General features: G+C 39.5%; 1 protein-coding gene across 6 annotated transcripts in view; it reads right to left on the bottom strand.

The window, feature by feature from the left end:
- Positions 1 to 5,867, bottom strand: part of LOC127427030 (zinc finger E-box-binding homeobox 1-like) — an 89,374-nt gene extending 83,507 nt beyond the window's left edge. For 3 of the 6 annotated variants that reach the window (XM_051674322.1, XM_051674326.1, XM_051674329.1), the window contains exon 1: positions 5,555 to 5,656. Coding sequence is in view for 1 of the 6 variants with exons in the window: in XM_051674320.1 (XP_051530280.1) it covers positions 5,555 to 5,612 (58 nt within the window). In the remaining 5 variants the exon portion in view is untranslated. Of the gene's footprint in view, positions 1 to 5,554; positions 5,657 to 5,740 lie in introns of those variants that run through there. The other 3 variants (XM_051674324.1, XM_051674331.1, XM_051674320.1) reach the window with 3 other exon arrangements.
- Positions 5,868 to 14,923: the final 9,056 nt, after the last annotated feature.

Below are 14,923 nucleotides of genomic sequence, written 5' to 3'. Positions count from 1 at the left end.
TCCATCTGACCTCCACACAGGGGGCAAACTGAAAGAGAATTTTGGGGGGGGGGGGGGGTGTTTAAGAAGAGAAAAACAAGAGCTGCTTCTGAGCTTTGTTACCTAGAGATCCATTCACAATGTGTGTGTTGGGGGCTTTAACACACGGGCAATTTGTTATGCTGGACGTCTCACAATGGCGGGGGGGGGGGGAGTCATACTGGCGGCAATGCATGGGTGCCCATAGCAGAGGTCACTAAACATCACTCTGCTACTGTGTCTTAGAGAAGGGGTCATAGGAGAGGAGAGAAGAGGAGAGGAGAGGAGTGACTTGAGTCACTGAAATGATGACGGACAAATGAAAGTTTCCTCCTCGGCTAAACCCCACATGACAAGGAGAGACCCTAAATGTTAGCAGATGGCTTTTAAAGCATCCTAGCAGCATGTTATCCTGCAGCAAAGTGCTCCACCACAAAAACTCCTCACAATTAAATACATATACAGTTGGCCTACAGAAAAACAAATGCATGGATCCAATATTACACAATTTCCTAAACTATAAAAGTTTCGACTTAATGTGCATGAGTAACATTTTCACAGAAAAATAAGCATCTGTGTTTATTGGTTTAAACACTAGAAAGTTCAGTGCAGGGTGTGGAAATAGACCAGTGCAGTAATTAAAGTTTTATCGCCAAATAAATTCTGCTACACCCATTTCAACACGATGCTGGCAGTAGCCTGAATTTGGCCCACAGCTCTCCGAAGGTAATGATAGTAAACAAGCTAAATATTTTTCATCTTTCATTGGGTGTGCCATTGTGAGCGTTTGGAAAAAAAATATGCCTGTGAACGTTTGTGTAACTGCAGGTAAAACTTTGCAAGTTATCTTCATTTCATAGGTGTAAATCCTTCCCCTAAAATACATCGGTATAAAAATTAAGCCTTGCTAAAGTTCTTTTGAAACATAACCTACATTTTGGAAAGCCACTACAAAGCACAGCATGCCCAATGGCCGCTGCCATGTTTATTTTCTTAGCCATGCTAATACTGGTCAGCCACATTCCTCTATTCCCAAACTGAGAGGTTTCAAATTGCCCTCCAGTACACCAAGAAAGTGGCAAAGGAGGACGGGACAGAGCTGCCCTGTGTACAACACCTGCCGTCTCGTGGACTATCAGCGCCTTCACGTTTACAGCTCAGGCTCCTGATCACCTTCATGTTCAGAACCACGAGAATGGCAAGTAGCCGGGAACATCGTTATAACGAGTTCCACGTGTAAAGGTGAAAAAGCACGCTGGCATAACGCTGTGGTCAAGCATCTTCTATCATTCTAAGCATTCCAAGAATCTAAGTGTTTCGAAAAAAATTATGTTTAGACAGTCTCAGTGTCATATTCTGAATACACTGTGTCAGCTATTGGAGCGGTTGATGATATAAGCTAGGTGTGCTTTTAAATAAGATTTATTTAGGCTGCATTACACACAGCCCAACACCGTCCTCGAATTCTACAGATACCTTCACCTGAGACAGCTTAAAACAATCTGAAAAAGATTGTTGGCTATTTAGCATTCCACTCCAAGATGGAGAGTCCAAATCTGTGGGCTGTTCCCCGGGCCTCAAGTAAAGAGCATAAATGCAGGCCTCATGTTTTCTGAGTTATCTACAGACTTTCCCAATACACTAAGCTATGTGATGAGAGAAAATATACTGTATGTATATTTATAGATCTGAGCATATTTTGTATTCAAAGTATGCAATTTAGGTAGGTCTACCTTTTTTTGTGTGTGTGACATCTAATGTTGTTATATTCTATTCTAAGTCTCAGTTACATAAATATGAATTGATGCTTATTTAATTTTATAGATAAAAGGTAATATATTCTCAATCAAATTATTCAGATGGAGAACTAGTAAATGAATTTATTAAACTGAAGTATTTTAAATGAAAGGATAAAATGCTATATTCTTTTATAGAACAAATTATGCCCTCAAAATGCCCCTGAATATCCAATCCAGGGGGCAATTACTGCCCCTTAATGGAAAAGTTCATTTCTGCCACTGGAGTTGGCATTCTCTAATGAATTCTCTAGCTTGTAAAAAATTCTTCACCTGCCCATCAGCCCTTGGGGTTAACACCCTGCCTTTAGATAAAGCAACAGGCACATCACAGATTTTTCACCTGATGGTGAAGTGCTGCAGTCACATGCTTACCCTGTCTGGTAAAAGATTCAGCACCAGGGAACTAAATCCCCCCCACCCCCCAAACCAACTCCTCCAAATTGAGGTATACTGCAACCTTGTGAGAGCAGAGACTACAAGACTTTCTTGATGGTCAAAGAAAAGTTATAGGCTATGAATTACATGTAGGCTGGTTTAAATATTGCTGTCTAATAATGTCTAAAATTAATTGAACCCTGTGACTGAATCAGTTGAGGCTAATCTGTAAATGGAAGTCATATGGCCTATTGAGAGCAACATACACATCTTCACAGTTCTCAGACAATTAGGTCTCACTGCTGCAACACACGTCCCACCAGGAGACATATCAGAACAGCAATGTTCCCAACAATTAGGCCTTCTGGATAGGAGCCACAATCAAATGGATTTCAAAGAAGACCAAAGAGAGGCATTTTAATTATGTGGTGTTGCAAAGTTGGTGAATGTTGTGTGAATTATAATTAGTTATGAAGATGCCACCATGAGCGAACAGTTTACTACAAGTGTATTCATATGTAGAAATGAAATCAAACATTATAAGGTACTTGCTGTCTTCGGCCGATTTAATCTTTTTTTTTTTTTTCTTAAGTTTGTGAGTTGAAAAAAACAAAAAACATTTCATTCATATTGATTATATGATAATTAAAGTGAAGGTAAGTCTGGTAAACAGAAGGTGAATCCATCTATTAGAAGATGCCTTAAGTGAATATTTACTGCTGGCCTTTACACCAAACGGTGAGCAACACTCCCTAAGGCGGCGCGGGGGATGGGGAGGGGCGTATGTTAATGACGCGGGGACGCGCACAGTCAGGGAGCGTTCATCACGCACGTGGTGCGCTGATACTCCAGGGGTGCGCTCTTTTATATAAGAGCAACAGCGTTGTGGCACCACAAACTTAATTTATTTAGCTCCAAAAAAGTTATGAGATTGAGATCAAAATGGTAAAAACAGTTTTATTTAGGTTAACACAGAACAAAGGTCTTAGTTTAAATGACTTTATATAAGTTTTTATATAATAAAATATGTTCAAGCAGGTGTTGTTGCATGGCTCAGGTGAGTCTGTGTTCGCGAGACCTGCAGTGCGGTGAGCAGTGCAAACGCCCCATGACAAAGCACTAACATTACCAATCCAGCGGCGCTGCAAAGTTACCCTCAAGCCTCACGATGTAAAATCATTCCACCTTTCAAAACAATTTCAGAGCACGCCTTTGTTTTTTTCCCTACCGCATGTAAAAAAGATAATAAGCGATGGTCCAGCACCTACAAGCACCGTGGATGCACTCTTGCGATGCTTTACAAAATCTATTAAGAGTAAGCTCTTTAGAAAGCTGGATGATAACAGACACCCCTCCTTTCTCCAGTAAAAACAAATGACAGAAGCTGAGAGGGCATGCGAGATACACTGCACACACATCTTGTTTATACATGCACAAGTTGACATTTGCTACAATGCACGAGATACGCCATCCGTCTGCTTTCAAAATGAGACAATGTATCTCAAAGAGAGAGAGAAAAGATTCCTTTCATGTCAGCAAGTTCAGGTACCGAGAAAAATCAATAGTTATATGTTGTCAAATGATACTTTCGAAAACAAAGTGACGTTTTGTCTTCTCCGTTCAGGTAGGCACATACAGTATTACAGGTCGCTTTCACGCGCATGCAGTGAGGACCGCTATATGGCGCGCGCATGGCGTCAGCCTTAGGAAAAGTGTATTTCTTCACTCGTCTCTCAACAAAACAATCAATTAGACTATCACCAAAGATAAACGGTCTAAATGTCAAGTTTGAACGAAACTCATCTTGACTAGAAATGTTTAAAATAAGTCTAAAAGTGTTTTAGACTCCCTGTCTCGTGCGCGCAAACGAGAAGTATCATGCCTCACATTTCTCCTTATCGATTTCCTTATCACTTGTACAAAAAAATACTTCGGCTCAGGACGATGGCACAGTCTACTCCCAGATAAATCGTTATATTTCAAGAGAGCAAATCGCAACTGTCCAAGCACGATGGTAAGTTATTAACCACACATAAGCCTGCACAGTAATGGGCGTGCATAAAAAGCATGCAGGCTAGAGATGCATGAAGTCCCGAAAACAAATATACTGTCAGTGTAATAAGTCCAGCTGCAGTAGCAGTATCCGAGCGCGATTTATCAGGATTCTCTGCGCTGCTCTGGATGTATATGCATTCCTTATATAGGCTGCAGCAGTTGTTCTAGCAGCAGACAGCCCTTCAGATTCCTTTCCTTTTCTCTTCAGCGTTACCACCCAACTAGAAATGAGGCAGGCTGGCTCCACAAACAGGTTGCTTTAACTGGCATCGTGCTTCAGAGCTCTCTGTGCCCCGATCCTACAGGGGCGCTTACGACTGGCAGAACTGTTACATAAACACACTCTTATTTTTGGCATTGTAAACTTCAATCGGAGTTCAAGAAGAAACTTTCCTGTCAAACATCACTGTAAACTGCACACTTGCCCCTTTTTCCCAATACAGCAGCATACAGAGAGCAACGTGCTGCTGTTATCAGGCAGTTTCTAATGAGCTATGGAGCACGGGACTTGTAGCTGTACCATTATAGAAAGAAAAACAAGCCATACCGTCATGTTGTCGATATAAAAGCATTTATTTAAAAACATTCCACAAGATAAAATGCTAACACACGTACTGTTTTCAATATAAAGAGGTTATTATTAGGATTCTGCTAGCACGCTAGCTACCTGCTACAACGCAGACAGCGGAACAGCCCATTGCAGACATATCAAAGTTGGTTGTTAACGAAAATAAAACAAAATCCTCCCAAACACCCAGTCGGTTCACACACACACACACACACACACACACACACACACACACACACATTTATGAAAACATTTCCACCACTTCAGTCACTTAAACTGATTCACGTGAAACCATTTCACCCGCATCGGACCAAACAGGTACATTGTGAGCAAGAAAATAAGTTTCTATTCGAGCGAATCCACGGAGGACAGACAAACAGGAGTAACAGATTATACTCGAAAATAGTTATTAATTAATTAGGAAGCTTTATAAAGTGAACGAAAGTCGAAGAGAAATACAAGGGGAAACAAAAGCGCGAGTCAGTTATAGGGGACTGGGAGCGTATAACGGTCCGCGCTCGTGCACCGCTAGGCGGAGAGAGAGTCGCGAGCGCGGCAGGTATAACGGTACACCACATAGGGGCTATAACACAGCGGAGCGCTACTTTCCAGCACTTTTACTGACTAGAAATTGTGGTGCTCGAGAAGTTCTGCCAACGGCCCAGAGTCAGTTGAATGAAATCAGCCGTCGCCCACCAAAGTGAACGGCCACCGGTAGGAGCGAAGGGTTTTTACTCACCGTTTGTCCTCCTCGGGTTCGCCTGCTTTCTGCGCTTACACCTGGGGCCATCCGCCATGATCCTTTCGCTGTGTCTAAATGCTGCTGGAGAGTCACCTCCTCTCGCCCCCACACCTCCCCTCCCTCCCTCCCACTCCACATCCCCTCCCTGCACCTGGTTTACGACACTCGGCTTTACGACATTACCTTCTGGCTCCTACACCTCTCTCGCGCGCGCAGACCCCAGTCTCTGCCCGACTCCCGCCCCTCACACCACACGCTGCTGCTGCCTCATGTGAAGTCACCCCACCGCTGTCCGAAACGGCCACTCAACAACCTGTGCGTGTACTCTGAGAGAACTTCGAATCCATTTTGATTGACAGGTCAAAAGGAGGTTGATTGGCTGGCATAAACAAACTCATTGCCAAGCCAGTTATTACGGGGAAACCGTAAAGGTAAACAATGAACGTGAATTAAACATCATAATGTGTTTTTATTTATTTATTTATTTTTGTATTTATTTATTTTTTTACACTAAGGGTGGGGGCGGGGAAAATTTGACGCGTGCACCTGTTTATTCCACGCGCGTGCGCACGTACGCACGTACGCATACACAATCACGTCTTTCCTGCAACTTTGTCATTCATGGTGAAGAAGAACAAAAAGTATTTGCAGCAAGAATAAGAAAGTAAATAGATTTTAAATACTTTATATGATTTGATTTCTAATTTTAATACCAGCCTTAAATTTTCTAAATTTTTTAAAAATACAATATGAAAGTCATCAAAATTAAGAAATACCACAATTGGAAGGATAGAGATAGGATAGGGTAGTACTTTATTCATCCCCAGGAGGACATTGGAGCATTACAGCAAGAAACATAAATACAGGATAAAAATAATATAACACACAATGCAATATCCAGAAATATGACAGAAGACAAATACAAATAAAATAGGCTATACTGTGAATATAAATTATTATTATTACAAAAATATAATGTACAAAAAGATGCTGTGTAGCTCCTGTACTCCTCCTCTCCTCTCCTTCTTCATAAACGATGGATCTACCTGGGATACTTTTTAAACAGTCTTGAAGGAGTTCACATAAATGCTGGGAACTTGTTGACTGCTATTTCTGTCGAAAATATCCAACTAATCCATTAAAAACGATGAATGAAAATTTTGTTTTGTAAAAAATGTAAACATGCATAGGAACTGTTTATATTCTGTATATACACTCCCCAACTACTTTATTAGGAACACCTGTACACCTATTCATGCAATTATCTAATCAGCCAATCGTGTGGCAGCAGTGCAGTGCATAAAATCATGCAGATATAGGTCAGGAGCTTCAGTTAATGTTCACATCAACCATCAGAATGGGGAAATAAATTGATTTAGACCGTGGCATGGTTTTTGGTGCCAGACGGACTGGTTTGAGTATTTCTGTAACTGCTGATCTACTGGGATTTTCACGTACAACAGTCTCTAGAATTTACTCCGAATGGTGCCAAAAGCAAAAAAACATCCAGCGAACGGCTGTTCTACAGACGGAAACCCTAACATTCACTTAAAACCCCATTAGTTATGTAGTAAAATGTGATTAGAAGTTGAAGTGCTTAATACAGTATGCTAAGAATCTGAAAATGGCAAAATATGCTGAGCATTTATATGATGAAAATTTTTACTAATATAAAAAGTTCACATATATGCATATATGCAACATAGGCTTATATTTCAAAATATGACAAAAATTGCCATTTTCATTTATGTAAAAAAATTGTAAACACTTGTGGAATTTAAATTTGTACATAAATGCTCAAATATATGAACTAACTGTATTTGTTCATATATGGCCATATATCAGATTTCAATATCAGACAATGTAATAATTGCAACAGGCATAATTATTGAATCTCTTTTTGTGTTTTTAGTTTACAGATTTATTGCACATCTATTTTAACCTTAGATATGTTTTCTTGCATTGTCTAAGGCAGAAACTTTTAATACAAAAATAATTAAGGGTCTTCCAATACCCACAAGTTTCACCTAAAAATACCCACAAGTTTCACTTAAATGTATGCTATTTTATGTCTAATTATTTTTTATTTATTTATTTATTTTTGCTTGCTTGCTAACTGCATATTCAGGTATTGTGCACTAAAATATTTACATGTAATTGTATTTACAATGTAATTAGAATTACAGAAGTGTATAAAGATGATTTGTGAGTTTTCACTGCATTACAACCCCCAAAAATGCAGCAAATTGCATCACAAAATTTTAGAAAAGCCGCAGCAAATTCAGTCATTTTGGGCCACAAAAATCAGGAAAAAGTGCAGCGAAATCCTGGTGGGACTGACTACTCTGTACAATTGTAGTGAGCAGAATAGTATCTCAGAATGCACAACACGTCAAACGTTGAGGCAGATGAACTACAACAGCAGAAGACCACGTTGGGAACTTTATTAGGACAATAGTGTTCCTAATAAAGTTGTTGATGAGTTTATATCTACAAAACTGATTTCAAGCATCAGACTTTAGAGGTTTTAAAGACCATAAAATAAATAAGAATTTTTTTGACTGGTAGTGTACCAGCCACTATCACTTAGACAGTTTAGATAGTTTAGATAGTAGAGTTTAAAAAAGTTTCTCAATAGTTGTATCTGACAAGATAATACAGACAGTTTTAGATATTTTATTTGGCAGTAAATTTTTCCCATACGTTTTGAATAATATATAACTGTTTTGATTTAGTTCATATTTGAATGCAAAGGAACAGGGTTGGAACTTCAAAGTAGTGCCATTCATTTATCAATTATTAACAATCATGTCACATGACTGATAATATCAGTGGCTGATGTAACAGAGTTGGTTTTTATTTGAAAGTTAGCTGAAGTTTTGCTACTGTCTAGTCACAAATGAGTCAATACCTAATCATAATGGAAAGTCTGATTTAAACGTGATTGAAATAAGCATATCAGAATCAAAATGAGCTTTATTGCCAAGGGTGCTCACGTACACAAGGATTTTTTGGTGATAGGAGAAACAAGCAAGCAAGTGCTTTTTACAGTTCTTCAGGCTGCTAAAATCTTTGCCAGTTTATCTAATGAATAACAGTACAATCTGTTGTAACTGTAACATAACGTGATGCATATATCATGTATTTATTATAATAACATTTTGCTATCTGTTTGCTAGCATAAATGTATATCTGGATGTATGTTGCAACAGGAGGTTCTGTATATTTGTATCAATTTAATTTATAATGAGATGTGAGTTTGTGTATGTGTGTGCACGTGTGTAGGAAGAAGGAATGCAGTGTGTGCCCAAAGCACAGGGAGGATCATGGGACCCTCACTGCAATGATTCAGTCCTCCACCCAAAGAAAGAGCTCGCTGTTCCCCAGGGATGTTTACTCCTCTGACCATGGAGAGAATGCATGAGAGGGAGAAAGAATGAGAGAGAGAGAGAGAGAGAGAATGAAAGAGAGACATTTACAAAAAGTGGTAAGAGTAAAAAGAAGTCAAGAAACTGAAGCCCAGAGAAATGTTAGTGGCAAAGAAATATGGCAAGATAATACAGGATGAGGCAACCCAAATAAAATCTTTGTAACATCTAATTGTATGCCACAGGTTTTCAGGCATCTATCATTTAGAGTCCATGAAAATGATTAACAGTCCCTGGTCAGCTGCATACAGTATCTTTAGAAATATGAATGCAGCAGGCCATAATATGAGCTAATGCATTCATACGAGTTTGAACACAAGGACACTTTGAGGCGAAGCACCAACACAGTACCGTCTAAAGGTCTGTCGTTCTTTGTTACAGGTCACAAAAGTGAGTGCTGCAGCAGTGGCGGGTAGGGCTATTCTTGAAACTGATGACTATCAGGTTTCTGTCAGACATTAGCTGGGTGTGGTGTTCTTAGCATGGGTCTGCAGAGTGCAGTCCGCATTAATTGAATAAAGACACCATATAATCTCTCAACGATATGTTCTGGGGGAAAAAAAGCTTGTAGCACAAGTTTTTGCAAGAAAAAAATCAAACAAAATAACAAATGTAAAAATAAATATTCCTGTTAGGCCCATTTTTTAGTTCACCCAAAAAATAAAATTCTGCCATTATTTACTCATCTTTATGCCATTCCAAGCTGTTATATCTGTTGAACACAACAGTAGAACAGGAGAAACACAAATCGGAGAAAGTCATTGGGGTTTAGAATGACATGAGGCTAAATGATAATAGAATTTTCATTTTGGGGTGAACTATCACTTTAAAGTGCCACCTATTGTTTAATGAAAGCGATGCCCCTGTTTTAATGTGCTGCAATGGGTTCATGTTGCTTCTGGCTCGTTAACTTCCTGAGTGTTCTCATTTTGTATTTCAGCTGAGGTATGATCATACTTGGAAACTTGTTTCCAGAAAATAGATCCAGAAAATGAACTTTGAAAAGAACTATGACCTTCTTAAACATTCCACAGCCATCTTACACATTCAAATCAAATCTGTAAATGCTCCACAGGTGAGCCATGGTCATGAGAACAGGAAGTGGAAAGGGAAATGAAACAATGGTTAGAGAGAGCAATTTCAAAAACAAATGAGAGGGCAATTTCATTTTGAATGTTTAGAGAGAAGACAAGGCCTGTGTTGAAAGCAATATCCTCTATGTACATAGTGGAATCTTTGCAGAGCAAATCCAACACTAGTTTGGAGATGTCCCTGGTAGTTGCCTCAAATACCCTCCCTGTCATCTGTCTAACCCTCTCCACCCATGGCCTCTTTCACTTCATCAAACAGACAACAGACAGAGCTGAGTAAGGTGCCTGTCCCTCCATCATTAAGCCAGTCCTCTCTGCCTATGCCTATGGCTGCTGACAGTGAATTATTCAGCAGGACAAAGTGCTCTGTGGCTGTGCAGAGGCTTTAAAGAGCAACAGATAATAATAGCATTAATGTCTATGAAATCTCGTTAAGCCAGTTAGCACTCTGTTTTCTGCCTTTCTGATATATATTTATTCAAGGTTGCAAGTCCATATAATGGAAAAGAGCTATGTGGAAAAGGGTGGATGGTTTGGTCTGTCCATAATGACGGGGTTTCAGCTATGTTCCCTTACTGGTCATAACCATTGCAATAAATGAAGCTGAGGTAAAGGAGAGTTGCTGAAAATATTTTTGGAAGAAGTGAGGTAAGCAGCTTTTGGTGGGATTATAAGACCATTATCTCTTCTGAACTTTCATTAGGAATTTCATTTGTGCATTTTCATTGGTGCTGTCATGAAAGAAATTGTCACCACCAAAATTCTGCTGACTTGGACACTGGGCCTTATGAGAACTTGGAATGGTAAAATTTTATTGCATGGTTTAGCTTGTCTTTGACCAGGCACTAGTACAATTCTCTTTGTGTGCCAGTGACGTTAGCAGCTGTCCAGCTGAGTTTGCTCCAGGTGACACACCGGTCCAGCAGGCACGCCAGCAAGCTTAGAGCTGAACGGGCACTAAAACAGAGAGAAGGTGAAAAACAGATTTTCCCTGCATGGCTAGGGGGAAAAGGACAAGAAAAGCATTTCAGTGAAGGGCAGGCTTCATCAGAGATCAATGATGAGGCGTTTTGAAAACCACACACGCTCTAGGCTAATGCTAACCAACTGGAAAAAGACAGGGCCATTATTCTGTGGAAAGTCCGGTCTATTCCCATTTTCCTTGGATGCTGCCATTTCGACATGAAGTCATATTTTCTCACAACTGAAATACAGAGTAAAATTAATGCTACTGCAAATATTAAAACCCTATTTCCAGTTACTGGTGACAGGACCACCCAGATTGACAAAATCAAACCCCGACAATATCTGCTATCCAAAAGCTGCTGGTTCCAATCCACTTTACCTACTGAGGGTGGCAGTTTAACGGGCACAGTGTTGACTTCATCATCAGAGGTTTTATTTTTCACTAAATCAACTGATCTTAGTCAATGTCTCATTACCTGTTAGCTTTTCCAAATAGCTTTTTCTTTTACCCAGTGTATTGGGAAGGTAGACTGATGAGGGGGATTGGTATAAAGAGAGAGAGGGGAGAAGATAGAAGGAGAGACGGGGGGGGGGGAGCTATCCTCCATGCTCTACATTAAGGGATCAGGCCGCGTCTCTGTAAATGAGTATTGATCCTCCTCCTGGCGAGATCGTTTAGAAGATTAATGCTGGCAGTGCTGTTTGGGGGGAGTTCCAGTATGTCCAGGAGGGAGCTGACTCTGTGCTGCCCAGGACAGAGAGCCTGCTGTGGGGCTACGTGGAGAACAAGTCCCTGCCTCCCCTCCTAACCATCTGGACTAACAGCTCAAGGCGCCAGCTGTGTGGGGGAAGGGAAAACATGGTGTGTGTTTGGGGGGGGGGGGGGTCATTGAGAGAGGAAAAGGAAGGAAGCAGACATGAAGAAAGGAATGGAAGGACTTCTAAATAAATGGCAGAAAAGTCAAAATACAGAAAGAGGGACAGCATAATCACCAAGTTATTGGTGTAAGGCTCATTTGAGAGACTGACACCTTTAAGAAATTGATGATTAAAGAACAGAGGAGAGGAACTGAAGGAGAGAGGAATGAAAGAGAAACACAGGTGTTAAGTACAACTGGAGAAACAGAGAAAAACATAATGAGGAACAAGGTAGGGATTGACAGGTAAGAACAGACTAAGAAGGCCAAAGAGAAAACATACAAGAAGGCATGGAAGAGAAAGAAAGAAAGGGAGAAGAAAAAAGTTTGGTTGCTATGATGGATGTAGGAAAAAAAAATACAAGAAACTCAAGTGACCCCCGGGTATGTGTTCAGCATGGGGCATAAGCCATCTTCCATTACAGAATCACAGAAAACGGAAATGTAATAATCTAAGACCAGGGAAAGATCAAAAATGTAACTCAAACAGACATTTGCCAGAAAAAAGCTTTGGAAATAAAATGCATACATTTATTCACAAATGAAATATGATCTTCCCACGTAAGCAAAGTGTGGTCAAAAGATTTTAACATTAGTGTAGAAATTGTTTTAATGTCACAAGTTATTTCTTTGTCTACCAGGGTTGTAGCCAAATATATATATATATATATATATATATATATATATATATATATATATATATTTTTTTTTTTTTTTTTTTTTTTTGCTGATATGATCCAGAAAATTTCAAAGCCAAAAAAATTTGTGCTTCAACCAGTCATGCTGTTTACATGTTTCATAAATTCATGGTGCATTGGTGAAGTTTTTACTGCTCAGGGAAAATGTAAACACGAATGTCATGACGACAAATGTTTTCAAGAGCCCAGGAAAACTCAAGAACCCAAGTTGCCAACAATGGAATGTTTTGAAGGCAAACTGAAGATGTCAAACACACTATACTCCCCCTTCCCAAGAACAAGGTCATTATGATCTCACTTCCTCTTCTCTGGATTGTCCCTGGACAGGGCTGCGGTTCTGATGCCTAGTAGAATTTAGCCACACCCAAAATAAAACATCTCCAAAAAGTTGAGTATTGTAGTTGAATTTTCTAGAAAAGAATCTACAGAATCTATCTGACTCCTCTTGTAACCTAATGCAATCCTTAGGATTAGATACCCACAGAGAGAGAGAAAAAAGAAAACTTAACGGATAGCCTTTTATGCACTGAACATTTTTGCAATTGCAATATAAGTCTGTACGCATATTTGGTATTTAAAGGCAGTATTTCAAAAATTGTATAAAACTTTCACTGCTTAATAAAAAAAGATTTACAATATTTGTTCATTTGTTCATTGTAAAATATGTTACATTTTTCGAAATGTAGTAAATGCAGCCATATCACAGTGCCCAAGAATTTTCTATGGGGAAAAAATGAGTGTGTGGGAAGAAGTAGGCTACCATAGCTAAAGCGTGCTGATGTGTGTGACGGGATATTTTTTGGATCATTCAAGTTGTACGGGTGAGCTAAGTCTGTCATGCAGATTACTGGAGATCCATTCCAAATGTTCCGTCAAAAAATCACCTCACAACCACAGCTAAAATGTATTTTGTGTATGTTGGAACACCAAGATCTTGCTTCTGCTCGTTTGCTGGCATGTCAGAGAGGAAGATTGATGCGTCCCACACTCACACATACACACACTTCAAGCTCTGTGTCTCAGACCACATTTAGGTGATGCACAGATGTGAACACACCTGAAATAAAAGAGAGAGAATGAAAGTGAGAGAGAAACAGAGAGAACAACTTTTTATCCAGGTGTTTTTATTGAAGAACAATTTTCCAGAGAAGACATTTGGACATTCTACTTATTACTTTCCTAATCTTTGTTTCCACAAGTTCAGTCTGTTCCCTTTGCATTAGTGGTTTAGAAATGTCCATGTTTAGTATGCAGGCATTTAACATTCAGGATTCCTGCCATTATGTGAATAGATTTGGTGTTTCAGCAGTGGCGATTTCTCAGGGCCAACAAAGCCTTCTCTGCTTGTCTAACATGTCAAATAAATAAATATTTTTCATCCTTTCAGCTGTGTTCCCTTACCTTCATTCTCAATCACCTTTTTGCCTATGTATTTTTAATCGCTTTCCACTCTTAATTAATCTACAAACAAATAGAGGCAAACTAAAAGTTTATCCAGTCAGAATTTATTCCTTGATGCTTACAAATGAAGCGTGACAACTCTTTCACAAATCGCATGCCTGAAGCTGAGCTCGTTAGCAGAAGCAGCGCATGAGCTTGAGCTCCACCCCCTCAGGCCTTCAGAATTTTCACAGAATCCTTCAACAGTGCAAATGAATGAGCAACTAAAGTCAGATTGTCAGATTCATCAGCCAACCAGATTGATTTATTTGTTCTTGGTTGGTGTGATCTTTAGGATATGTCCCGGTCGAGGCCTTCTAGCTGGCCTTGAGTGACGCAATCACGCTTTAAGTGATGTAATTTGAATGCGAAGAGCGCAAAATTGTCATCACTGCCACTATTGCCATTGAGAAAGAGATCCTTCTGGATTTACAAACCTGAGATGTTCTACATGACTGTGTGATTGCTTAATTTATTAAACAGATAAGGAGGACTGATTTTCACTTAAAGTAAATTGGTAAGTGCTTTTAGCAACATCAGGAGTTTTTTTAAGTGTAAATTAGGCTGCTTGAGCATTCAGTGTCGGATCAAGTTTTGAAAAGTAGTGCTGCGTTCCATTCAACTCGGAAAGTCGGATTTTACAACTTCCTACTAGGAAAAGTGCAATGGAATGCATCTTGAAGTCAGAATTACAACTTGTAGGCTTGTGCAGAAATGGAATGCATTTATGGATTATATCCCACATCCAACTTGAATGGAACGCAGCATAACCGTGTACCCTGCCGAAACGAAATTTATTGCAAGCAACATTTAAAACGCAAATATT

This window comes from Myxocyprinus asiaticus, chromosome 36 (genome assembly GCF_019703515.2).
Source record: "Myxocyprinus asiaticus isolate MX2 ecotype Aquarium Trade chromosome 36, UBuf_Myxa_2, whole genome shotgun sequence".
In the NCBI taxonomy this organism is placed as follows: Eukaryota; Metazoa; Chordata; class Actinopteri; order Cypriniformes; family Catostomidae; genus Myxocyprinus; species Myxocyprinus asiaticus.
Note: the sequence above shows the minus strand (reverse complement) of the source record. Positions and strands in the feature narration are given on the sequence as shown.